The sequence below is a fragment of the Chanodichthys erythropterus genome, chromosome 10, assembly GCF_024489055.1.
Source record: "Chanodichthys erythropterus isolate Z2021 chromosome 10, ASM2448905v1, whole genome shotgun sequence".
Classification (NCBI taxonomy): Eukaryota; Metazoa; Chordata; class Actinopteri; order Cypriniformes; family Xenocyprididae; genus Chanodichthys; species Chanodichthys erythropterus.
Window position 1 is genome coordinate 46,284,857 of NC_090230.1, and position 26,315 is coordinate 46,311,171.

Genomic DNA, 26,315 nt, shown 5'->3' on the forward strand with positions numbered 1-26,315 from the left:
AAGTAAGTACTCGTTTAAATTTCAGAGAGTGTTTTTGGATGCAGCCTTGGAGTCACTTTCAGTGCCATTTCATTTTATTTCATGTCTCAGAGTTTAATCTTCTAAAGTTCATTGAGCTCAATATTTGGAGAAAAAAATTAAAGACCAGCAGCATTTCAGGTCTGCATTCAGACATAATCTTCAAAAGGCCTTTGACGTGTTAATTTCCGTAAAATGTTAAGAAAAGTTGAGAAATCTTAGCAATTGACTGTAATTGCACACATGCTGCATCAGGGTATATATTACAGCTATTAGTTAAAAATCTCCACTATTTTATAAATGAAATGGCCCACTGTTTCCTTCATCATAAAGTTCCTGAGGGAAATGAGAATGAATAAATGTGCAAAAATAAGAAAGAGACACAAAGGGTTTGTGAGCTAAAAAGCAAAAAGACAATACATCCAGTAACTCAGTCTGGGAGTGGCGACAATTACCCATAATTCAGCTAATTTGCATCAATTTAAATGTAAAAACTGCCTAACCTCTGCACCATTATTGTTCATGTGTGCAGAATTTTAATAAAAAACTTTGAAGCACATATTTCCACTCAAGGGTTTGTTGACAGTCAAATTAGGCCTTTAAAAGTTTCTTCTTCTTTTTTTCTTCTTTTTTTTTTTTTTTTTTATGAGTCTGTGGAGAAAATTTAGGGGGAAAAAATGAATAGTGTAAAAAATGCAAAAAAAATAAAAATGGAGATTAAACTTAATAAACAATTGATTAAAATAAATACAATTATTAAAACATTGATTAAAGTTAAAAAAAAAAAAGTAAATAACTACCTTACAATACTATAGTGAGTAGAAAAACGTAATATATAATGTAATAGAAACTAAATATTTTCCAAATATTACTGTACACATATTTCTAATATTAATATTACAAATTGTTACAGATCCCGTGTTCCCCTGGACTCTATTTCCCAAGATCCTCCTGTTCTCCACACCTGCACTCACTTCCCTCGTCAGCTCCTCATCGTCACTCATCACCTGCACCTGGACTCTATAGTCAGCACTCCCCATATATTGCACTCACTCCCTTCACTCCTCGTCCGTTCTCTGTTGTGTTACCGTGTATGTTTGGTGTTCTTGCCCTATGTTTATTAAAGTGTACTACTTCATTGTGGAAATCCGTATCTGCCTCGTCTCTGCACCACCTACACGTAACAGAAGAACGGACCTAAAAACGTTGGATTTTCACAAGGAGAAAATGGAGACTTCCACTGGCTCCCTGGATCCAGCTCCTCCAACGCCTCTCACCCTGACAGCCAGCGATCGCCTTATCGGGCTCCTGCAGGTAGGTCGTTCGCTGGAGAGGTATGTGGAGGAGTTCGTAGAGCTCGCTTATTCGACAGATTGGTCGGATGCTCAGTTGATTGACCTGTTTTTGGATGGACTGGATGAGAATACCATTCGCTTTATGGAACCTAATGATTATGTTTCCTTAACTGATGCTATAAATTTAGTTTTGTATTTAAATTGCTCCGAATTCTTAGTCCAAGAGGTTCAGAATGTTGGGTGTTCCTCTCGTCCAGTCCTTCCAAAAACACGGTCAGCCCGGCCAGTCTGCCAAGCTCCGTCTTCCTCCGCATACCCCTCCAGCGAACTCCCTGCCTGCCCCATGCTGGACCCACATTCCTCTACTGGGCCCAGTAAGCGGAGGAGGAGGAAGAAACCCGCTCCAGTATCTCCAGAGCCCGTTCCAGTGTTTCCAGAGCCCGCTCTAGTGTCTCCAGAGCCCGCTCCAGTATCTCCAGAGCCCGCTCCAGTGTCTCCAAAGCCCGCTTCAGTCTCTCCAGAGCCCGCTCCAGTGTCTCCAGAGCCCGCTCCAGTGTTTCCAGAGCCCGCTCTAGTGTCTCCAGAGCCCGCTCCAGTGTCTCCAGAGCCCGCTCCAGTATCTCCAGAGCCCGTTCCAGTGTCTCCAGAGCCCGCTCTAGTGTCTCCAGAGCCCGCTCCAGTGTCTCCAAAGCCCGCTTCAGTATCTCCAGAGCCCGCTCCAGTGTCTCCAGAGCCCGCTCCAGTGTCTCCAGAGCCCGCTCCAGTGTCTCCAGAGCCCGCTCCAGTGTCTCCAGAGCCCGCTCCAGTATCTCCAGAGCCCGCTCCAGTATCTCCAGAGCCAGCTCCAGTCCCCACAGAGCCAGCTCCAGTGCCTGTGGGGATTTTAATTGTATTTGAGGGGATGAAATGGCCCTCAACCCCAGTCTCCGCCGAGCCAAGTTCTCCAGTCTCCGCCGAGCCAAGTTCTCCAGTCTCCGCCGAGCCAAGTTCTCCAGTCTCCGCCGAGCCAAGTTCTCCAGTCTCCGCCGAGCCAAGTTCTCCAGTCTCCGCCGAGCCAAGTTCTCCAGTCTCCGCCGAGCCAAGTTCTCCAGTCTCCGCCGAGCCAAGTTCTCCAGTCTCCGCCGAGCCAAGTTCTCCAGTCTCCGCCGAGCCAAGTTCTCCAGTCTCCGCCGAGCCAAGTTCTCCAGTCTCCGCCGAGCCAAGTTCTCCAGTCTCCGCCGAGCCAAGTTCTCCAGTCTCCGCCGAGCCAAGTTCTCCAGTCTCCGCCGAGCCAAGTTCTCCAGTCTCCGCCGAGCCAAGTTCTCCAGTCTCCGCCGAGCCAAGTTCTCCCCAGTCTCCGCCGAGCCAAGTTCTCCAGTCTCCGCCGAGCCAAGTTCTCCAGCCGCCGCCTACGAGCCCGCCGCTCCAGCCGCCGCCTACGAGCCCGCCGCTCCAGCCGCCGCCTACGAGCCCGCCGCTCCAGCCGCCGCCTCCGAGCCCTCCGCTCCAGCCGCCGCCTACGAGCCCGCCGCTCCAGCCGCCGCCGCCGAGCCAGCCGCTCCTGCCACCACCGAGCCCTTTATTATGAACTTTGTAAGGACTGTTTTCCCTCCCTGCCTCCCTCTCCCGCCTCCCATGTGTTTCTTCACTGGACCTTCACCTCAAGCCCCCTCGCCCAGATCTCCACCTCGGACCTATGGGCGATTACCTTCACCCCGGCTCCAACCTCCCTCTGCTCCACCGTTGCCCATCAGTCCACCAGCTTCACCAGTATCCATCCTGCCTCCACTCACACCTTGTTCACTCGTCGTCCTGCCCTCCCCTCTGGACTACACTCCTCCGTCTCCGCTCCGTCACTCCGTCCCTCAGTTCCAGTTGGCCTCCTCACTTCCCCCAGTGTTCGTTTTGTTGGCTGTCCTCCTGCTTCCACTGCGGCCTTCTGGAGCCCCGGCTGCGCTTCGGTGGGCGGAGCCTACGGTCCCGCCATCTCCCACCGGTCCTTCACCGCCGACTGGGCTCAACGGTCCTAAGCCTTCGGTCCCGGACCCGCCATGGCTGCCCACGGCTCCTGACCCGCCATGGCTGCCCACGGCTCCTGACCCGCCATGGCTGCCCACGGCTCCTGACCCGCCATGGCTGCCCACGGCTCCTGACCCGCCATGGCTGCCCACGGCTCCTGACCCGCCATGGCTGCCCACGGCTCCTGACCCGCCATGGCTGCCCACGGCTCCTGACCCGCCATGGCTGCCCACGGCTCCTGACCCGCCATGGCTGCCCACGGCTCCTGACCCGCCATGGCTGCCCACGGCTCCTGACCCGCCATGGCTGCCCACGGCTCCTGACCCGCCATGGCTGCCCACGGCTCCTGACCCGCCATGGCTGCCCACGGCTCCTGACCCGCCATGGCTGCCCACGGCTCCTGACCCGCCATGGCTTTTGAGCCTGCCCTGGAAACCTCCACTCCAGTCTACTCCTCCCCCTGCTCCGGTTTGAGGTCTCCAGGGCGCCCGCGCGCCTACCGGGAGGGGGAGGTACTGTTACAGATCCCGTGTTCCCCTGGACTCTATTTCCCAAGATCCTCCTGTTCTCCACACCTGCACTCACTTCCCTCGTCAGCTCCTCATCGTCACTCATCACCTGCACCTGGACTCTATTGTCAGCACTCCCCATATATTGCACTCACTCCCTTCACTCCTCGTCCGTTCTCTGTTGTGTTACCGTGTATGTTTGGTGTTCTTGCCCTATGTTTATTAAAGTGTACTACTTCATTGTGGAAATCCGTATCTGCCTCGTCTCTGCACCACCTACACGTAACACAAATATGTTTTTTTTTTTTAATATTATACATTTTTCACAGTATAAATTGGGTCTTTATACATGAACTTATATAGCTGCCTTTTAAAGGCAGCATGAAACAGAAGTTGCGATAGTCTTTTTTTCCCTTCTGTGACTTGAGGGAAATGACTTGGAGGGCGGGACTTGATTTTCTTCATCATGAATTGATTGGATTTTTGTGGTTTGCTATTGCTGTGATCTGATGTGAGTGACAGGTTGTCCCACCCTTCACAGTAAACACATCAATCGAGAAGAGATGTTGCTGCAAGAGGGAGGGGGAGTTATTTTGATTAAAAATTACAAGGGAACATGAAATAAAATAAGGATAGATAAATAATTTATAATAAATATGGCAATATTCCATAAAAAATAAAAATGTTCAATTTTGATTTTTGACTTTACATTTTAGGATGCAGATCCCTTGCACAGACTATTTGGGGAGCTGTAGTAAAAGATTTAAAACCCCTGGTCTATAGCAGCAACTACTACTTGTAGTCCATAATTTCAGCCAGCCACTGCAGTTTGTGTTGCCTGCTAAAACATCCCAATTGCTAGGACAAACGTGGGGATCCTTTGAACTTTTTGTTGATCAAAGCTAGCGAGGCACTGCATACTGCGTAAGTCACCTGTCACCCACCTAGGTTCTGGGAGGAGATAGGACATGTTCTACATTAAACTTCCATGAACTGCATAAATGAATTGTCCACTGGGAATATTTTCAGCTGCTGTGGAGGGTGTGCTGTATACTGTCTGCCAGACTATAGATTGAACTAGGGCAGTGAACTGCTGGCCTGAAACTGCTGTCACATATGGCGTTGTAGGTCTGCAGCTGAATCCAACTTATTTTTCAATGTGGAAGTGATGTGTTTTCTGTGAATGTGTGAGACTTCCGATTTATTATCCACTATAGGGAAATAAAGAGAAGAATATCAAAGTGAAGTAAACTGTAAAACTTTGCGATACAAGCGTGTTAAGACAATATATTAAAATAATATGGTAAGAAATATCAGTTTGCAATATCAAACAGCATAACGAGCTGTTTTGTAAAGCTAAAAATAACTGGAAGAGAATGACACCAGACACATTACATTTACAAATGGTTGCACCTGCTCTTACCTTAAAAAAATAAGGTATATACTATTGGATAAAACAGCTAATAATTGTAAGGCAGCGGCTATATTACACTAAGTGAAAATAGCATATTTTCTTAGTGATAGATGCTATTTACACTAAGTGCAAATAGCATAGATTCTGTTTACACCATGTAAAAGTATCAGTTCTTTGCAATAAGAGTAAATAGTAAATAGATGCTATCTTACTTTATATTGGTAGATACTATTTGCACCTCAGTATTTTTGTATATTAACAGGATGCAATAATATCATAAAGTGTAAATGATTACAAGTATTAGTGCTGGGCGGTATGAACAAAAATTTATATCACGGTATTTTTAAAAATTATATCGGTTTCACGGTATATGATGGTATTTTTTTTCCCCTATGCATGACCGGCCGTTAACCACATTTTCTACTGATTGAGAGAGGAAATAGTGCAGTAGATTGACTAGAATGCCCTGTTTTACTGTCATGATGAGTGAATATTGTAGAGAAATTCCACACTAGAGTTAATACAGGTTTACAAAGCCCCACAAAATAATGCTGTGGGGAGACAACAACCAATAAAACACAAACCTGCAACACACTCATTACAGACACGTGAATATTAAAATATGACCATGGAGATAGAAAAAAAAAAAAAGTTGAGGGCACCTTAAGCATTTTAAAAATCTAACCCTGTATAACAACAAACTGCCAAAACGAGGGAGAAACGCAGAAGAACATTTAAACTGTCTAAGGATATTTTTGAGTACATTTAAGAGCACAGTCTCTGAACAAATGACACATGTAAGTTTAACACAGAAAGAATCAAGCAGTTAAATTTTTGCCCATTCTTCTTTGAATTGTCCGTCTATTTATTAACTTACATCGTCTTCTGTGTAGCAGAATAACCCATTGTGTCATTGCGGTTGTGACGTACAGTTCATTGTCTTTTGCATAACGTTACATTTAATTTGAAGAAGACGTGATGAAATATGTGCGCATACACGCTACTAGTTCATGTTTAGAGCACTAGAGTATATGAAATGGGTCCATAAAAAACTTAAACACGCTCGCTCCGGCCTATATCTGATATATATGATCCATGTGGAGAACGTTGTTAACCTCATCACAGCACTGCACGCAGAAACCGCTCTATCTTGCGCACCGCGTGTAGTTTGAATTCTCCGCTGTAATCAAGGGCTGAATCCGAAATCGCCCCCTATAACCTCAAATAGGGCATTATTTGTAAAAAAATTAATGGGCCATTTGTAGTGGTGTCGGAAACCATAGTGGACGTTATTGAGTGCACTCATTCAATCTCACATTGCACCGCAATAACGAGTGTACAGCCGATGCACACACAACGGCTGTCCGAATTCACTCACTCGTTTTCATCCACTCTTTCAAGTGAACAATATAAGTGGATAACGTAGGGAATAGTGAATGAGGCTTTAGGGGGTGATTTCGGACTTACCATAGGCTGCGATGCGATCTCATCTGTGCTCTCACTACAGTGAAACGGGGAAACTCTCAAACAGTGACGCTGCGACACATACCGGTATTGCGGTATCATCAAAATTCATATCATAACAAAAATAAATACCGGTATTCGGTATGAACCGCTATACCGTCCAGCACTAATAAGTATTAAAATTGTTAAATGGATGCTGCCTTATTGGGAGAATAAAAACTCTCCCTACACCTTCCCCTAACCCTACCCATGTAATCCAGACATACTATATTCGCCATATTGTCATTATCATGTGACCTACCAGTGACAGTTGCGTCGCTTCACTGCCATTTATAAATCCTCTCCCGTGGCCTCATGGGATAGTAAACTGTCCATTGTATGCACAATTCATAATCTTACCGGGAGTACCTTTTGCCTACTCTTTTATGAGTACTGTGAATTTTTTTACATTAGATTACATTTATATTACAGTACATACTTCTTTTGTCACACACCTACTATAAAGTAGGGAAGTATGCGATTTAAGATGCAACCAGTGTCTTCCTACTGAAATGTTTTGTTATGTGTGTTGCTGATCCATTGTGTAATTTGCACAAAACTGCAACTAAAAGGTACCCCAGACAGTCGTGTAGTGTGAGAAGAACAGTGATCTGACAACTTCATGAAAATCATGAAGTGTGTTAATTTGTCGTGAAGACTGAGTTTGCGCTTTTGCAGATTCATAAATGAGTGTTGTGAATTGTCCTGCTTTCAATCTGTGTACAGACATGTTTGTTTTTTATTGTAACTTTTATATTTTAACACTTTTTAAAGCACATAATGTATAACAGACAATAGTTTTTGTTTTTGTTTGGTTGATTAATAAAAAAAAAAAAAATGCAAAGCCTTACTCCTAAGTACAAGCATATAGATCCAAAACTTTCTTTTTAACTTGTAATGTTTATTGCAAGGGCAAAATGCATGTAATGACACAAACATCATGATAGAAAAAGGGATTCATTAAAGTTGCGGTCTCCAAGGTGAGTTGCAGAGGCTTTGGACCTCCCTAGGGGACCATTTTCCAATGAATAGAAATAAAGCATTAAGCATGCTTAAGTAACCATCACGGTGCCTGCCTACACAAGTACACAAGTGTCTATGCTACTCTGTCAGCTTTTCCATTCCACTCTAATGCTACCTGATGTCTTAAAGACACTGTAAATCTATTTGGTTCCAAATGGCTGACTCTTAACATGCCAATTAAAGGAAAAGTAAAGCTAGATTGATTTGGTGTTTCCAGGAAATAAAAGATCAATGAGGGATCAGACTTTTTAGTCATAGTTGAAATAGTCTGAGTAAATAAACACAGCCAAAAGTAGATCCAATACTTCCTCAAAATGGAACCGAGACTTGTTTGCTGCCAGACTCGTTGTTATCAACTCTGCTTCATGTTAGTGCATCTGCCTCATCTAGAAAGGCTTCAGGCTTCATTCTCATCTCCAGCCTCCCAATCGGACCCAGCTCTGACCATCTCCCTCTATATGAAAGCAATCAGTTTTTCACAGATGAAATCTCCTCTCCTTTCTCCCTGTGTGGAGCTCTCTGTCCGCGCTTTCCCCAAGGGACTATCTGAACATCAGACAGTGTTATCCACAGCAGGACTTTTTGGCTTTGCTTTAAGTCCTGCTCATTCCAATTCAGCTTTCATAAAGCCAAAACAAGCTACTGAGACCAAGTTTCGCAGAAGCTGGTATCTGCACTCTGATGAGCTTCATCTCACACACATTAACATTTCCATTTAATTATTCTTATCTTCATTCACAGTCTTTTCATTAAAGAGCCAATCTGTCACTTTCACTGTTGGAGGTTGGCTGTTTATTGGTAAGTTAATGGCCCATTATTTCCTGCTGAGACCTGTTTGTTGGCCGTCTATGAATAAAGCCCGATCTCAGGTGGAAGTCTTCCAGACGGATCTCACCGTTCTGCATTGCATTTGCATGATGTTGTGTAGTTTTAGTATCTCCAGCATTTCAAATAATATGTCATGACAATGCACTTGTTAACATATGCTCATGCATAATTCTGGAGATACACTCCAGTGCCAATCTTGGCCACTTAGTCCAGACATTTACACAATGTTGACTTTGCACCCTGCCAAGTTAAATTGAGTCTTGATTGGCATATTCAGTAACAAAATCAGTGTTTTGATCATGATTATTTGCTGATTCAGGTGTGAACAGTGTGTTTTGATCTTGATGATTGTCTGATTTGCATCTTATCATTGAGAAGAGTTGATGTTGATTAACCTTATGCAGTTTTGAGAATAAGCTTTACTGCCAGCAAGGGAAGTGGTTTAAAAATGGCGTGTTAAAGGTCAAATGTGGTGCTGGCCAATTAGTTCAAATTTCTTAAGCAACTAAATCTGCATGATTTGCCATTTCAGATTTTCTAAATGTTATGAAATTGCTGAATGACCTGGTGTAACCTGTTTAGGGAATTAAATCACATACTTGGTATTGACATTTAGATGCATCATTTCAGACTGGGAATTATTCAAGAGCAGAAGTAAAACAGCCATTGTACTCTGCTTTTTCTTTTCAATTTTTTATGAGTCATTAAGATTATGCTTTCATAAAGGATTATTATTTTGATTTCTTACATGTTTTTGAACAGTAGACCTTTCACTATCTTTTAAGTTCTTAATAATAATCAAACAGCAACATTGACAAGAAAAGCTCACTGCTTTTGTAACTTTAATAATCCTCTAGAAGATAATGAAAAACTTTAACTTTGATTTATTTTTTCTTCATTTAATTACAGACTCTTTACTGATGTTTACTTAATTGAAAAATACTCAAATGCTGCATAACATTTTTGAATGGTGTCCATTACTCAAGGGAAGTTAATACAGAGCAGTCCAGCAAGACTTCTGCCTGGATCCTCAGTTTGCAATCCTAAATTGTCAATGTGTGTCAAGCGTCAGTGTAGTCTGGATGGGAAAAAATCTACAGAGCAGAATAAGAACTTCATCAGCTGTTTGACAAACAATTGGCTATACCATTCATGAACAGTGATCAGCTGTTCAGAACAACTTTCATATATTCTTAATCTTCACGTGTCTTAGTATTGTTGTACCATTTCCTAGTATATATTCATAACATATAGATTTTGTTTCCACAAAAAGTCAAACCCATTTCTTGGTTCAAAGGCTGATCTTGACAAGATAATGTGAAAATAATCAAGTTATATCTTAAATGTAAAAACACAGGACAAATATCTGATATGTCAAAATAAATGTGTGCATTAGCCTGTTTTAGACTACTTTTGTTGGAATGTGCTTGGATTGGTACTTTTTGGGAACGTTAATTTTGTGTAAATGGGTTTCTAACTGCTGGCTTTAAATATATTTCTGTCATGACGACTCTCTGAGTGTTTGGCTTGATAATGGATATGACAGTGTTGATAAATTTGGTCTTGGTGGAATAGATCTGCTACACTGCTGCTGTAGGTTATTGCTGCTGCTTCAGAGCAAGTATGGGACTTGATACTGCTAATACATAAACAACCATCTGTTGCTGTACAATATAGCATACATGAATTACCTGTAGCTGATCTATGCAGGTGGAGCTGGGGAAGGTGGAGTGTTTCTGAAAGCACGCTGCAACTGCTACAGCAAATGCTGACCAAGTATTTGAAGGTTGAGCTGCGAGCTCATTGGCTACTGATACAGTAGGAACCAATAAGCTGTGCCCTATAGAGAATGATGTGATTGCAAGCAGACTGAGCTACGGAATCAGCTTTTTCAATATGCTTTATCATCAAATTGGATCTAATTTGTTTTTAACATTAGCTTGTCACTATTGTTTATAACCCTTATGCGGTCTTCGTTTAAGGGACTACACTCATGGTCTTCGGGGTATCTGGAGAGCAACAAAATGCAATTTTGTAACAATATAATATATTTTTTAAAAACCAGTGTAATTTTACTCTGTTTATTAATGTTTTTACTCAACATTTGTGCAGTTTTTGGAGGATTTTTGATATCTTTTAAATTTATATAAATAAATTAAAAAATGTATTTTTTTAAATAGGTTTTTATGCAAAAGCAGCTTTTTATGTAAAATTCACTTTATAAAAGGCCCAGATTTCTAACTTTCATTCATGGGGATAAAATGGATAATTTGAAATGGTTTAGTGTAAGATTTTTGCCCATCTTTTGGAAAATGCAGTTATAAAAGTAAAAAAAATATAATTTTTACCAGTAGATGGCTGCAGAGCTCCACTATTTGCTATGTGCTATTTGAATGACTGAAAGATGTCTTTTCACAAATGTTTTTCAGTTGGATTCACATCTAAATGTTATGAAATCACAATTATAACAATAAAATTACTTTTTACTAAGTTTAACATTTTTTTGTACTTAAAAAAAAAAAAAAAAAAAAATCAGTTTTTCAATAATATCATCAATAATGTAACCCACAGAGACCCCACTTAGAAACTGGTCAAAATCCATTATCAAAATTCTCAAAACAACGCACAACACACATAGACAGAAATGAAGTGGCACACTTCCAAAAATGCAGAAAACATCCCCAATACAAAATGGACATGCTCACACACACCCACGCACACAAAAATATATTTTTAATATTATAAAATTATTGAAAAACTGATTTTGCCCTGCACAAAAAATGCTAAAATTTGAAAAGTAATTTTTATTGTTATAGTTGTGATTTCATAACATTTACAGTAGATATGAATCCAACTGAAAAAAACTTGTGAAAAGACATCTTTCAATCATTCAAATAGCACATAGCAAATAGTGGAGCTCTGCAGCCATCTACTGGTAAAAGTGATCGTTTTTTTACTTTTAAAACTGCATTTTTCAAAAGATGGGCAAAAATCTTACACTAAACCATGTCAAATTATCCATGTTATCCACATGAATTAAAGTTAGAAATCTGGGCCTTTTATAAAGTGAATTTTACATTTAAAAAAAGCCTATGTAATGTTCATGCATAAAAGCCTATTTCAAAAAATATTTTTAACTTATTTATATGAATTTAAAAGATATCACAAATCCTCAAAAAACTGCAGAAATGTTGAGAAAAAACATTAATATACAGAGGAAAATTACATTGGTTTTTAAAAAATATTATATTGTTACAAAATTACATTTTGTTGCCCGGGGTCTCCAGAGACCCTGAAGACCATGAACGTAACTATTTTTTTTACACTAACATAAAAACAAGATATCACTTTATTTTTATTTGTAGATATTAAAAGTGTTAACCACCATACAAAGTCTCATGCCATTTGGACAAAGAGAACATTTTTTTTTATTTGAGCAAACATCATTTGCGGGTTAAAAAGACCCCGAAGACCGCATAAGGGTTAAATAAGTATGGACCTGAAATTTATCCATTTCCAGGTCACTGGTTTTATTTTTCTGTACGTTTAGCTAGACTTTAACAAAAGCTGGGTTCTGGATTTTTAGCAGGCCTATGCTTTAGAATTAACTTTTTATTTTATTTGTATTTAACATTAGCTTGGCACTATTGTTTGTAACTACTTTTGAATTAGTGTGGAACTGGAATTAATCCATTACCTGGACACTCATTTTAATTTTATTTGTACATTTATCTAGGCTCAGATTTTTAATGTGTTTTTAAATAACTTTAAAATAACAACTGGATCTGCTTTGATCTGTTTTGCTTTGTATTTAGCATTAATGCTTTGAACAAGATTTTAATGGGATTTATGCATTACCAGGGTATTCATTTTAACTTTATTCTTACATTGTACTGATTTTAAATGCGTTTTACTTTTAAAGCACATGTTTAGTCATCTACAGTACAAATGAGATCAGACTGCATACTTAGTGACTTGAAAGTACAATTTTACTTTTTACTTGTTGCTTAACACTCTTTATTTTGGTTGAAGGGGGAATCTTTGAGACGCGGGAGAATGAACCCGTCAGTATGGATGAACTCGCCTTTAAATTTGCCGTTACAAGTATCAACCGAAACAGAACCTTGATGCCAAACACCACGTTGACCTACGACATCCAGAGAGTAAACCTCTTTGACAGCTTTGAAGCCTCCCGAAGGGGTATGACTCTTTATTTCTATTTTGATTGATTTAGATTTTGAATTTATTTTACAATTTTAAGTGGAATATATTTATACATGTATACATGTATCTTTTTTTGTTGGTTTGTAGTTATTTATTAAACTTTTATATTTTATTATTAATTGAATATTAATTCAATATATTATGTCATCATTATTTTAAATTGCTGGATACAGTTGAGAAGGTCAATATCTCTTATGAAGGACAGGCCAAATTGGCCATTTTAAGGGCCGGACGTGTAAAATTAGCTACTTTGTTAATTTAACGTATCTGATACAACAAAAACATGGTATTTGTGCCTCTAATGCTTAAATATAGAAATTATACACCAACCATTTCCATGGAAATTGCCATTATAAGCTAATTTAATGAAAATTTAGCAGAATTGAAAAGCCCTCTGTTTCTAAAACATGTTTTCTCATGTCACCTGTTTTCCTTCCCGTCTGTTCTCTCTCTCTCCATTTTTCTTCTCTCAGTATGTGACCAATTGGCCCTGGGGGTTGCGGCGGTCTTCGGCCCCTCTCACAGCTCCTCGGTCAGTGCTGTCCAATCCATTTGCAATGCTCTAGAGGTGCCACACATCCAGACACGCTGGAAACACCCATCTGTGGACAATAAAGACAATTTTTACATTAACCTATACCCTGAGTACACCTCCATAAGCAGGGCTATCCTGGACATTGTCATTTTCTACAAATGGAAGTCTGTTACTGTGGTTTATGAGGACAGCACAGGTGAGTGACAGTTATGGTTTAGACAAAGGGATATTTGAAGGGCAGCTCAATGTGCTTTTTTGAGGTTTTGTTGAGAGGCTCTTTTGAAATGGGATCTTCACAGCTTGTGCTTTAAAATGGGACACTGCAGGCCACAACATTTATACCGAAATCCTGTTTTCTGCTAGAAAGAGTGACTCCACATATATTTACATTTTATTATATTTGAAACAAATGATAATTCAAATTGAATTCAACAGTAACCCCAGCAATGTTTATCGCCATCATATGTTTTGAATGCTGGTTCCCAAGCATGGAATACTGATATACACGTCAGGCCATGCTGGTCAATTTTTGTTGGTGAACTAGTGTTTTCACGTTACTGGAATTTTCAACTTCGATACGATACCTTAAAAAAAAAAAGATCGATATTTGATACCATTTGTGATACCACAGTGAAAATTAGAGTTCTTATCTCATTATTTTTTGATAATTTTGGCAATTTTGTTGCAATAGCTTACAGAGCAGGGAGGCTTTATTTGAAGCGTTGAACTAAATTTAAAAAAGTAAACAGTCAGTAATAAAATAAGAACAAATAAACCAATTGCAAATGATAGCACAAATAAATCAATAGAATAAAGAGACAAAAGAAATAAACGTGACCAAGTTTTTCTGGTGGATCTAACAGTAGTTTTGAGGTAAATACTATAGAAATTAAAGTAAACAAATGTAAAATAACACTGGATAGTCTTCATTGTAAAAATTTAATTCAGATTAATGCTTACAATTAAAGTTACAAAAGTTATTCAGTCAAGGGCAGAAAGTGATTTTCTCTTTTTCTTTTGCTCTTTGATTAGCAGGTTTATTAGGTTGCTGTCACTTTAAGAGCTTATGCACAGATCCAATATACTGTTACACAACATGCATTTTCTTTACATTCTTTACATTATTCACACTCCAAAACGTACGCTTACACTTTATTTTAAGGTCTTTTAACTAGTTGCTTATTTGCATGCATATTACTAGAATATTGGCTATTTATTAGCACTTATAAAGCACATATTAATGCCTTATTCTGCGTGACCTTATTCTACATTCTTAATCCTACCCAATACCTAAATGTAACAACAACCTTACGAACTATTAATAAGTAGTAAATTAGGAGTTTATTGAGGGAAAAGTCTTAGTTAACAGTTTATATGTGTTCCCTATACTAAAGTGTTATCAAACTTACTGTATTTACCTGAATACTCGGGAAGATGGGCATTTTGACATAATCTTTGTATGTATTTGACCAACTGAGTTTAATAAGCCATGAAAAAGAAGTCAGTTTGGTACTCACAAGTTATTTGAGAGGTGGCTTTATGAGATAGCCACTTAGATTAGTGGTGCGCACACTTTTGATGTGAGCATGAAACCTGCGGGAATGAGTAACATTATGCGCATTACAAGCAAGCACGTCAACTGGAGCGAGTGAGAGGAGGCAGGTCAATTCACGTTTGGAAAGAAGAGAGCAAGAATGCGCAGTTGGTATCAGTGTATCGAAACTCCAGAAAAAATAGGTATTGGAAGCATTTCAGATATTTTAGTATTGATACATATCGAAATATCAATATTTTTGACAACACTATGGTGAGCAATCATAAACCAATATGAAACCAGCATAAACCAGTTTGGAAATGCATGGTGGTCTAAGCTTGTCTTTTCAGTAGGGATCCCCTCATGTATCTGATACATTTTTGCATCAACTTACATTATTTTATTTTTTTTACATAAGGGGTTTTCTATTCTGTTAATCTTAGTATAATATTTTTATTATACTGTGTAGTTTATGTTCAGAAATGAACATTTCTGTAACTGGTTCGTATCAGCAAATTTAGAGGCGAGACACACAGCCGGGCAGCTTGTAAATGTATAAATGTTGGTTTTACTTTTAATTAGCAGGGCACTGTCACTCACAGCATTTACATTTATTTTCTTGGCTATAAAGTGCCCTTATTATGGTTTTTCAGATATTACCTTTCACACATAGCTGTTGTGGTCTGTGAAGTTTCAAAGATCAAAATGCACGATAAATGGAGTTATCTCCTAAAAGAAAGAACCGATTTTGATCTGCCTGAAACGAATTGTCAGTAATTCTAGTCTTACTTCCTGCTCAAAGGTTTGTAAAAAATTGCATAATGCCAGCCTATCTTCATTGGCAGCCCGTGAACAACGTCTACTTTGACCCATCCTCAAAAACTGTAGTTGTAGCTGAGGCCTGAAAGAGTTTGGTTCATGTTGCTGACATGTTGAGAAGACGCTGTTTTCTATGCCATGAAAGCAAATTCACTTTGCAAGCACTTCAAAAAGATGAGATTGACTCAGTAAAACCAACACTACCATTACTGGTCGTATCACTGTGTATCAAGTGCTGAGGAAGCTTATGGAGCTGAAATTCAGATATGGTAAATGGTGTTTTGTTTCTGACACTCACTGTAAGCAAGTAATGCTGTAATGTATATCATGAGTGTTTTTTGACCTTGGACGCATGAAAACCTATTGTAGGAGATTTCAAAACTAAATGAGGTTACTAAAAGCATAATATGGGCACTTTAAATACCTGCATTGAAATGCACTGTAGTGAAACATTTCAGATGTGGCATTGGCAAGTTTAATGCATGATTTCAGGTGGGAAGTGTTCATTTGGTTTTCTAGGTCAGTTTGGTTTACCTTGCCTTTATCAGTTTATTTCCTTTTGACAGCATTATTTCAATACCATATTTCATTTTCTATATATTTTGACTTTTGTGACCTTTTCTAAACTAAAATGGTTTTGAAAATGGTGAAATATTGACTGAATATTGAGCATCTCCTCCCACCTTGTTTACTTGTGATTACAGGCATGTATTTCATAGGTCTTGGCTCATATGTCAGCAGACTGAAGAAATGTAATCATTGGAATGTTTATTCAGATTTATAATTATTATTTCTCTCAAAAAGTTGATGTGTCGATTACTCACACTCTGAGAATCGCACTGAAGAATCACACAATAACTAGATATGAAACACTTGAAATCAACATGATATCAATTGTGACTCTGACTACATTTTTAATAAATTGTCTCTGGTCAATATTGTACATAATTTATCAGTGTGAATTGTTCTAAAGAAAAAAGTTTTCATCAAATCAAAATGTAATAACTTTCTCTGCCGCTGAGATGACTTCTGTTTTGATATAATCAAGGACACGCAGATGGGGAAATACTAACCAATAAAAATATCATAGCACCAATATCACCACAAAATCAAGTCACACCTTACATTAAGTCCAACTAAATAGTCATTTGAATATGTTGAAGATGTTTTATAATATCTTTTTAAAAGTTTCTGTTGCTATAATGTGAACAAAATAATAAATCTGGCCTGCATCACGTTCTGATCCAACTGTCTCCCCCTCTCATGACAATTAAAAAAGCAAGAAAAATACCAACACACTCTATCAAAGTTATCATATTATATGCAAATTACGCATTATGCAGTAGTTCACCAGCACACTTCAAGTGTTCCCCTGATGGCATCAAACTAATCTGGAGAGCAAATCAAATGCAGATAAACTACAGTTTAATAACCACAAGTCAAAAGAAATGGAAAATTGCCCTGCAGATGCTTCTATTTCTACAGCTTTAAATGAACATGCTGACACCGGAGCCAATGTCTTTGTAACAACTTGCTTGCAACAGACAGAATTTGTGTCAGATTGACCAGTTTCAAAATGATTAGTGTGTCTGATTCATAGCCAGCGACTTGGATCGAAATCATTAGGGGAGCTCAGGGAACAGATGCCTGCTCAAATTTACCCTAGTATTTACACATCACACCGTCTCAGCTGTAGTGTGATTTGTCTTGGATTCCTATGTGCCATCTGTTTGAAAACACAAACTACACACAACTTTCTGTGTTTATGTCCAGAAATCCCTACTTTGATAGCATGATTTATGATCTTACCATTGCTTGGAAGTAGACCTACATCATTATATGGCCAAGACTAAATCAAAGCAAATAAGTTGCATGGAAAAAGGGGTTTCATACCTTTTTTTTATTTATTTTTTTACTGAGCATCAAAGAAATTTTGTTGCCCAAACCTGTGTGTTTGTTATTGGGCTTTCTTATGACAGACATATTTCTTTATCCATGTCAGTTACACTGAATTTGTGTAGTTGCACTACCTTTATAAGAAATTCATGTCCCTAATATTAGTCTGCCATTACTTTTATTGAAATTCCCCTTAAGCCTGCATGTGATATATTCCCTTCAAAGTATTTAAAAATTTATTAAATGTGGAATTTAAATTTTAATCCAATTTGGATCCTTTTAAATTTTGGTTACCACAGAAATTAATAATTAAAGCTTTTTTAAGGATGTACCAAACACTGTGATGACCAAATAAAGCCATCATGAGATTATAGACTAAAATACAAACAATACCAGCAACATTAGAAATTAAATCAGGTAGTTTAGACTGTTCTATCATGTCCAAAACTAGAAATAAAGTCTCCGCTTACAACTGTAACCATAGTTCCCTGAGAAAGGGAACGAGACGCTGGGAAAGCGTCCTGGACGCAGCATGATTTCCCTCGAAAAGGAAATGTGGTTTATATTCCCATAACATTTTGAGAATAGAAACAATATAGAAGCTTGTTACAATATTTTTGTGACTCCCAGGGTCCCTTACAGCCTAGTATGTATCCGTATCAGGATCTCATCCAAGAGCACAGGGACCCCTGAACTTGAGAGATGAATCCCTTCATGTCTTTAACAATCTGTATTCATTCACTGTTGTCACATTTTAATGCACAAGCATTACACTTAAAGGGTTAGTTCACCCAAAAAAGAAAATTCTGTCATTAATTACTCACCCTCATGTTGTTCCACACCCCTAAGACTTATGTTCATGTTTGGAACACAAATGAAGATCTTTTTTATGAAATCTGAGAGCTTTCTGTCCTTCTATAGACAGCTATGCAATTACAACTTTGACGCTTCAAAAAGTTAAGCAGTTTAGTCCAAATTTTCTGAAGATACACAATTGCTTTATATGATGAACAGATTGAATTTAGGCTTTTATTCACATATAAACATTCCTCAACGCACACATCAGTTAATGGAAACGGAAGACGGAAGCTCAAGCATGTTTGATTGACGTGCGAGAACCAATGAGGTTCATATGCAACAACCAGTGAGGTTCTTTCTCGTGTGTTAAACAGCACGTTTGAGCTTCCGGAAGAGGTTTGTTCTCGTGCGTCAAGCAGGTTCGGTTTAGCTTCTGTTTATGTTCGCTCACCAGTGTTTATATGTGAATATAAGCCTAAATTAAATCTGTTCATCATATAAAGCAATGGAGTCTCTTTAGAAAATTTGGTCTAAACTGCTCAATTCATATGGATTAGTTTTATGATCTCTTTATGAACAGTTTGAAGTGTCGGTTGCGTAGCTGTCTATGGAGGTCCAAAAAGCTGAGATTTCATCAAAAAGATCTTCATTTGTGTTCCAAAGATGAATCTGGTTTGAAACGACATGAGGGTGAGTAATTAATGACAGAATTTTCATTTTTGAGTGAACTAACCCTTTAATTAACTGATCTGCAAGATAGCCTCTTAATAGAGTTTGCTCATCTGTATCAGTGTTGTTATTGTTAACTAAAATTATTGAAATAAAGCTGAAATAAAATAAAAAAATTAGATCAAAATCTTAAACTTAAAAAAACTGTTCTGGCAAATAACTAAAAATGAAATGCATTTGAATATTTAAAATGACTAAAACTAAAACTGTAATGAAAATCATTTAAATCTAAATAAATATAAAAAAACTAATAAAAAATAACAAAGTATAAAATATAAAAAAGCTAATTAAATGTATTTCTATACTACTAATTTCTATTCAAGACATCAATGATACTTAAACCCCTTTATACATTATATCAAAAACTTATCTGTGTATTTTATATACTACATATCAAATTTCAATGCCTAACAAGAAATTACAAACTGCATACATATAAAACATTGACTTTTAGGCATTTTTCGGGATTTAATTGCACAACAATTGCTATTAGACCTCTCAAAGTGTTGATACAAATGATCAGCACCTCATCAAAGTCTAAACAGTCTAAAAGTAGAATAAAAGTGATTAGGGTGTATGTAATATGGAACAGTTGCACTTTCTGTAGTGTGCAGACATAATTAAATGTGGCTTATGGTCGAGATTGTGTGTTTATGGAGGCCGTTGCATCACTTCACTTTGTTGGAGGTTGTACCCCAGAGCCCCATGGTCGTTTGATCTGGTCTAGACAAAACCATCAGGCTTTCACTATGTTACATTTAAAATGATTTTTTGGATTTCTCTATAGCCTTTACTGTTATTACAAAGTCTGTTGGAAGTATTAGAGATATTTAGAGCTGTATGCAATCATAGCAAAAGGTATCATAGGTGAACCTTATTATCCAGTAACACTGACTGAATTAGTCATTTTCTGCTGAGGCCCTTTCGTCTGTTCAACCTTTAGATAACATTTTGACCTGCTGCCATTTAATGCAATACTTTTCGCTACTATAGGCTGAGTGGTTTGATTACAGAGAAGCCCCAAAAAATGCATCTGATTGTTATGTATCAACAGAATAGATGAGTCCCAATTTATGGTCCCTGTAAACATCTGCTATCACACTAGGGAAATCAAAAGCGTAATTACTGCTGCTCATGATGAGTTTGTTTCTCTTCCATTGCTCCCCACCTCCAATCACTCTTGTGTTCTGTTGTTTCAAGGATTAATGCGTATGCAAGAACTGATCAAAGCTCCATCCAAAAACAACCTGAAGATCCGTATCCGCCAGCTGCAGTCAGGAGGAGGTGACAGTCGCCCCCTGCTGAAGGAGATGAAGAAAGAACAAGAGTTTTATGTCATCTTTGACTGCTCCTACCAAGCAGCCGCCGAGCTTCTCAAACAGGTGTGGCATCCTTTCAATATATTCTCCTTCTGAACTTTAATTGAACTTGTACCTTTGCGCAGATTGAAATGGATTGAAAATGAGAGTGAAGTGCTCTTGCATGCTGTGACCCAGCAGGATTCCTTAGCTGTACTTTAAAGCAAATAGATGTAATTCAGTATGTGCTGCCTTTATTTCTGAATACTGCTGAAACCATCTTATTTCATACTCAACCCATCGTTGCTTTCTTTTCCTTCTGGATTCTTCCCAAAAAAATGTTGTTGTCTTTGTTCCCCGCAGCTGATGTCGATGGGTATGATGACTGAATACTATCATTTCTTCTTCACTACTTTGGTGAGTCTGAAAAGCTCCCTGCTTGCTATTAATAAGAGCTCTTTTTATTACATTAGATGATAAGCAGGCAAAGTGATTTTCTGCTGTTCCTTATAATTGTTGCTTGTCAGATTGTATAATGCAACCCCACTGACATCTTGAGACATAAAAACCCTATACACCATGGGAGACATCAACTCTCTTATGTCAGGCTGTTCAATATTCATTCTAGTTTATGTCTGACAGTGTTCACTGATTTCACTCATTGACATATGAAACTGAAATGGTAGCGCACAATCCTAAGCTTTTGTATTGGTAAAGGTTAAAAAATTCAGAGTGAAATTGAATTTAGGGAAGTAGAATGATATGAACTGAGATTCAGAGAAAATTTGCAGTGTGATTTATAACTAGAAAAGAAAGTCGTTAAGACAAACTTTGAATTATGGCTTGGCAACCTTATCTTGAAAAAAACGTCTTGAAGTTTGAAAGATTTAAAGGGTTATTTCACCCAAAAAATTACATTTCTGTCATCAAGTATTCACCCTCGTGTCATTCCAAACCAGTAAGACCTTTGTTCATCTTCGGAACACAAATTAAGATATTTTTGATGAAATCTGAGAGTTTTTTTATCCCCCATAGAAAGCAACATAATTAACCAGAAAAGGTCCAGAAAAGTTGTAAAGACATTGTTAAAATAGTCAACGTGACTACAGTGGTTCAACATTAATGTCATGAAATGATGAGAATACTTTTGTATGCAAAAACAAAACAAAAGTAACTTAACAATTTAAAAATTTCGTCTTTCCCCTGTCATTCTCCTACGCTGTTTGCATTGTAAACATACTTTTACCAGAAAGCATTACCTGTTGAATTCAGTAATTTAGTCAATTCTGCTTTCTGTCATTTAAATTTCAATTCAACTTCCTGTGGGTCATGGCCAATTCAATCCAAATCCCAATTTATGAATTTAAAGGGAGACAATTCTTAAAATCTAAGTTTTGCACAACTATGATTTATCTTCTCCCAACAAGAGCTTAAGGCTGCACCACAATCAAAATGGACCGTTTGATCTCTTATAGTAAAGAAACACATGGCATAAAGATGTTATATCTTGTGCAAAGTTTGCACAGCTCTTAAAGCTAAATCTGAACAAACTCTTGCTGCCTTGCAGGATCTGTTTGCTTTGGATCTTGAGCCGTACCGCTACAGTGGAGTCAACATGACTGCCTTCCGCCTCCTGAATTTAGATGATCCGTATGTGGCTTCCGTGATCCAGAAGTGGTCCATGGAGCGCCAGCTGTCACCGCCCAAACCTGAGAGTGGATTGATGAGCGGCATTATGACTGTAAGTATCGTCTGCTGTCATGCTCAGACCTGTTTTAGAGAACTAATATAGTGTGCTTTTTTTAAACCGAAGTGACACCCTTAAATTTTCAGGGAGTCAGTTTGGTTATAAAATAGAAAAGTTGGTCACACTTTAGTTTAGGGTCTAATTCTCACTGTTAACTGACTATTAACTATGACTTTTTCCTCAATAAACTTCTAATTACTGCTTATTAATAGTAAAGTAGTTAAGTTATGAAAAAAAAAAAAAATACTATGGAAGTCAATGGAGACCATAAACCATTTGGCTACCAACATTATACTAATATATTATTTTGCATTCAACAGAACATAGAAACTTATATAGGTTTTGAACAACTTGATGGTGAATGATGACAGAACTTTCATTTTTGGGTAAACTCTCCCTTTAACATTGAGAATTGGACCCTTAACTAAAGTGTTACCAAAAAGTCTTGTCTTGACTTCAGTTAAGTGTTCATACAGACAGAATTTGATCTGCTCCTGTAAGATATTGCAAGAACAGGACCATTCAGAGTCACACCTCTTAAGGCCTTTGCACACTGAGTCCGAAATATTCGTAATCCTAAAAAATCGTCACGCACAGAGACCTTGCACACTGAGTCCGATGCGTAAAAATGAATACGTTGTGAAAAAAATCGCAAAACAATACAAAATGAAGTCTTCAAGCAATGAGCATGATTTAGTTGTCTCCTCTCTTCTTAAAAAGAGAAAAAGGAAGGAAATATTGGGTCCATTCAATTCCGAGATTGCATAGAGAGAAAAGAGAGCTCACCTCATCAAGGAGCTGCGGGATTATCTTGAACGTTTCAAAGTTTACTTCAGGATGTCAGTGGCTCAGTTTGATGCTTTACTACTGGCACAATCTGTCTTTTTATTCCGTATCTTTGTATTCCGCACGTTGTTTGTCATTAAGTGCTGCTGTTTTGTGCTATAGAAGACGTGGATCAACTTGTCAGATGGCATTCTGGATTTTTGCGTTCACGTACGGTGGCTCTGAATTGTTAAAACGTCACACAAAATGCCTGCCACGGATGCGAAAAACGCAGAAAATCGAACCTGATCCGCATATTTTTTTGACAGACGAAAGTTTCGGAGACAGTGTGTAAACGCGATTGACATAACGTGAGGTCGAATTTATTTTTTAACGTGCGAAAGTTTCGCATGCGAATTTTGGACTCAGTGTGCAAAGTCCTTTACACTGTAAAACTCAAAACATTTGAGGAAACGTATTACCTCAAAACATTTAAGTAAGTTAGTAGAACTTAAAACATTATTGACAAGTGGGATGGGGCTGAGAGCCGTGGAATCGGATCAAGGCCAGTGTGGTGCACAGGTGTCTCTCACGTCAGTCGTGTCACTGGCCTCCCTTCGCTCCCACAGTTCTCAGATCTTGTTTAAATGTAAGACAGCAAATAACACATGCTATTATAACTATTAAAGAGACTGTCATTATCAGTATTAATTTCGTTGACGAATAATTTTTGTCATAATTTTCGTCAACGACATTTTTTCACGGACGAAAACGAGACAATGACTAAATAAAAATGCGTTTTGAATGACTAAAACTATGACTAAATTCTACTCTAATTTTCGTCAACGAATAAAAACGAGACGTAAATGAAAGAGAGGGACGATTTGGGAAGATATCCAGTCAGGACTGCTGTCCTGTGTGGAAGATGCACACATTTGAAGTGTAACGTGCCAATCTAACCGCGGGAAACGTGGCGCTGTTGCGCGCTCTACAGGCCTGTGCAGCAGCACTTCATACTGCTGCGCAATTAATGAATAGCGCACATTTATACCAAGCCATTGCTCATAAGCTAATGTCGATGAATTATGACAATGTTTACTACATGATGTTTATAAGGTAGCATGTTTTAGACGGTTGTAAGAATGAGTAGCCTGCTACAGTGCAGACTGCAGACATTTCTGAATAGGAGTCACGGTGTATTTCGGGATGGTTTATAATTATTACACAATAAACTGTATTTAATTTAATTTCTATTTAATTCAGAGTAAATTACTGTATCTTCTGTCACAGGAAGGAAAGACTAAGAACATTATTTGAAACATTATTCAATATATTTTACAAGTATAAGGGTTATTATAGTTAACTAAACCTAAAACCAAAGACATCTTCAATACTTGAAATAAACGTTAACTGAAATAAAAAATAAATATATATATACAAAATGTAAACTTATTTTATTTGATCTAGTTTCGAAGCTTTAGCTTAACCTGAGGTATTAAAACAACAAACAGAAATAAAAACTTATAGACATTTAAAAGCAAAAACTAAAAGACATAAACAAATGACAAAAAACTTTTAACTAAAATTACATTGAAAGCAGAAAAACTAAAAATGAAATCTAATAAAAATTTTAAACGAAAACTATAATAGTACCTCAATAATAAGTGTGTCAATCCCTGAAAAGACCGTCCGCTTTGGTGAGCAAAGTACAGTTGGGTGAACATAAATAGTTTGGGGAATATTAGATCTATCAGTGTATTGGATCTGTGTATTGTTAACGAAATGCTTAGTGCATTACAATATATCTAAATTAGATATTAGTCAACTAAGATCTTAAGATATTTAGTCTACTAAAACTAGACTAAAACTAAAACAATTTCCGATGACTAAAATATGACTAAAACTAAATGGCATTTTAGTCAAAAGACTATGACTAAAACTAAATCAAAATTTGGTGTCAAAATTAACACTGGTCATTATATACTTGCATGTATCTAATCAAACATCATGCAGTATATGTGGTCTTAAAAGTTTTGCAGCCCATCCTCAACCTAACCACAGGCTCTACTCTTCACCACAATGGTAGCCCTAACATTGGTAGCCCATACAAAACTAACATAACAAAACCCCCTGTAAATCCCAACATAACACAACATTAAACACTAACTTATGTCTCCCTATGTTAATCTTGTGCAAAAACACACAAAATAACACTTAATTTCAACATTTATTTATACAGTCTGACGCAAAACATGCTGGGAATTAGAAATCTGCTGCAACTCAACTCAGTCATATTAAGTTCAGCTTATTACAATGAAATTTTGAGTTCACACAGCTTTTTTTCTATTAAGTACAATAAACTTTCATTATAATTATAACTCATTTCATTTATTTAATTTCACTGTTTGGTTTTACAGTGAATAGGGTGGTCGATTCCACACACTGACTGTCTGAACGCACAGTAAAACCAGCCAATCCTGCTGCTCAAAATCTTTATTTGCATATAGACCAGAACTAAAACCAGTACCTAACTTCTCCCTATAAGCCCTTCCTTCACAGTTAGAATAACTAGGATTAAGTCTTACCGCTGTTGACTAATCTACCCGTCCTCCAGAAGGCAGTGTAGATACTGCTACACACTCAGCCTCATTAGACATGCATGAGGGGCTTAAAGCAGAAAGCATCGGGAGATTTATTCAAATCTATTTTTACCATCCAGGTCACATTTTAGCACTGAATAACACCCAGAGAAACATAAGGTGTGTGCGGCAGGGGACGGGGGAGGGGCTCTCTTCCTGTGATCAGATGGAAAAGAAATTAAACTTAAATGCCATTACGTAACATCCAATATTGTGCAATTGGTAAACAAAAACACCTTCTGCGTGTTTATTAATGCATTATTGTGAAGTTTTATTATATTTAGAGCATGTTTTGTGGATAAATTCTTTCCTCCTCCTGCAGACCGAGGCTGCTCTCATGTATGACGCAGTGTTCATGGTTGCTGTTGCATCTCAGCGGGCCACGCAGATGACAGTGAGCTCCCTGCAGTGCCACAGACACAAACCCTGGAGGTACGGCCCGCGCTTCATGAACTTGTTTAAAGAGGTGAGGATATTGTCCTTTATGTTGCAAAACACATTCATTTGATTTAAATCGTAAACTTGATTTTGATTGTAAGCGATTTTTGACCTTTTATTTTTAACTTTAAAACAATGTATTACAATTAAATCAAGTTAAAATGATACAAATGAAGTTTTATTTTGACAAGGAATATGTTTTCTTGCCGCTAAAATGATTTTGCAGGTAAATGCATACACTACCATTTAAAAGTTTGGGGTCAGTAGGATTTTTTTTTTTTTTTTTTAAATAAATGAATATTTTT

General features: G+C 38.0%; 1 protein-coding gene across 1 annotated transcript in view; it reads left to right on the forward strand.

The window, feature by feature from the left end:
* grik1a (glutamate receptor, ionotropic, kainate 1a) overlaps positions 1-26,315 on the forward strand; it is an 88,576-nt gene that overhangs the window by 26,102 nt on the left and 36,159 nt on the right. The window contains exons 2-7 of the mRNA XM_067397938.1: positions 12,621-12,788; positions 13,286-13,543; positions 20,324-20,505; positions 20,785-20,838; positions 21,989-22,162; positions 25,895-26,038. Coding sequence (XP_067254039.1) covers positions 12,621-12,788; positions 13,286-13,543; positions 20,324-20,505; positions 20,785-20,838; positions 21,989-22,162; positions 25,895-26,038 — 980 coding nt within the window. The remainder of the gene's footprint in view (positions 1-12,620; positions 12,789-13,285; positions 13,544-20,323; positions 20,506-20,784; positions 20,839-21,988; positions 22,163-25,894; positions 26,039-26,315) is intronic.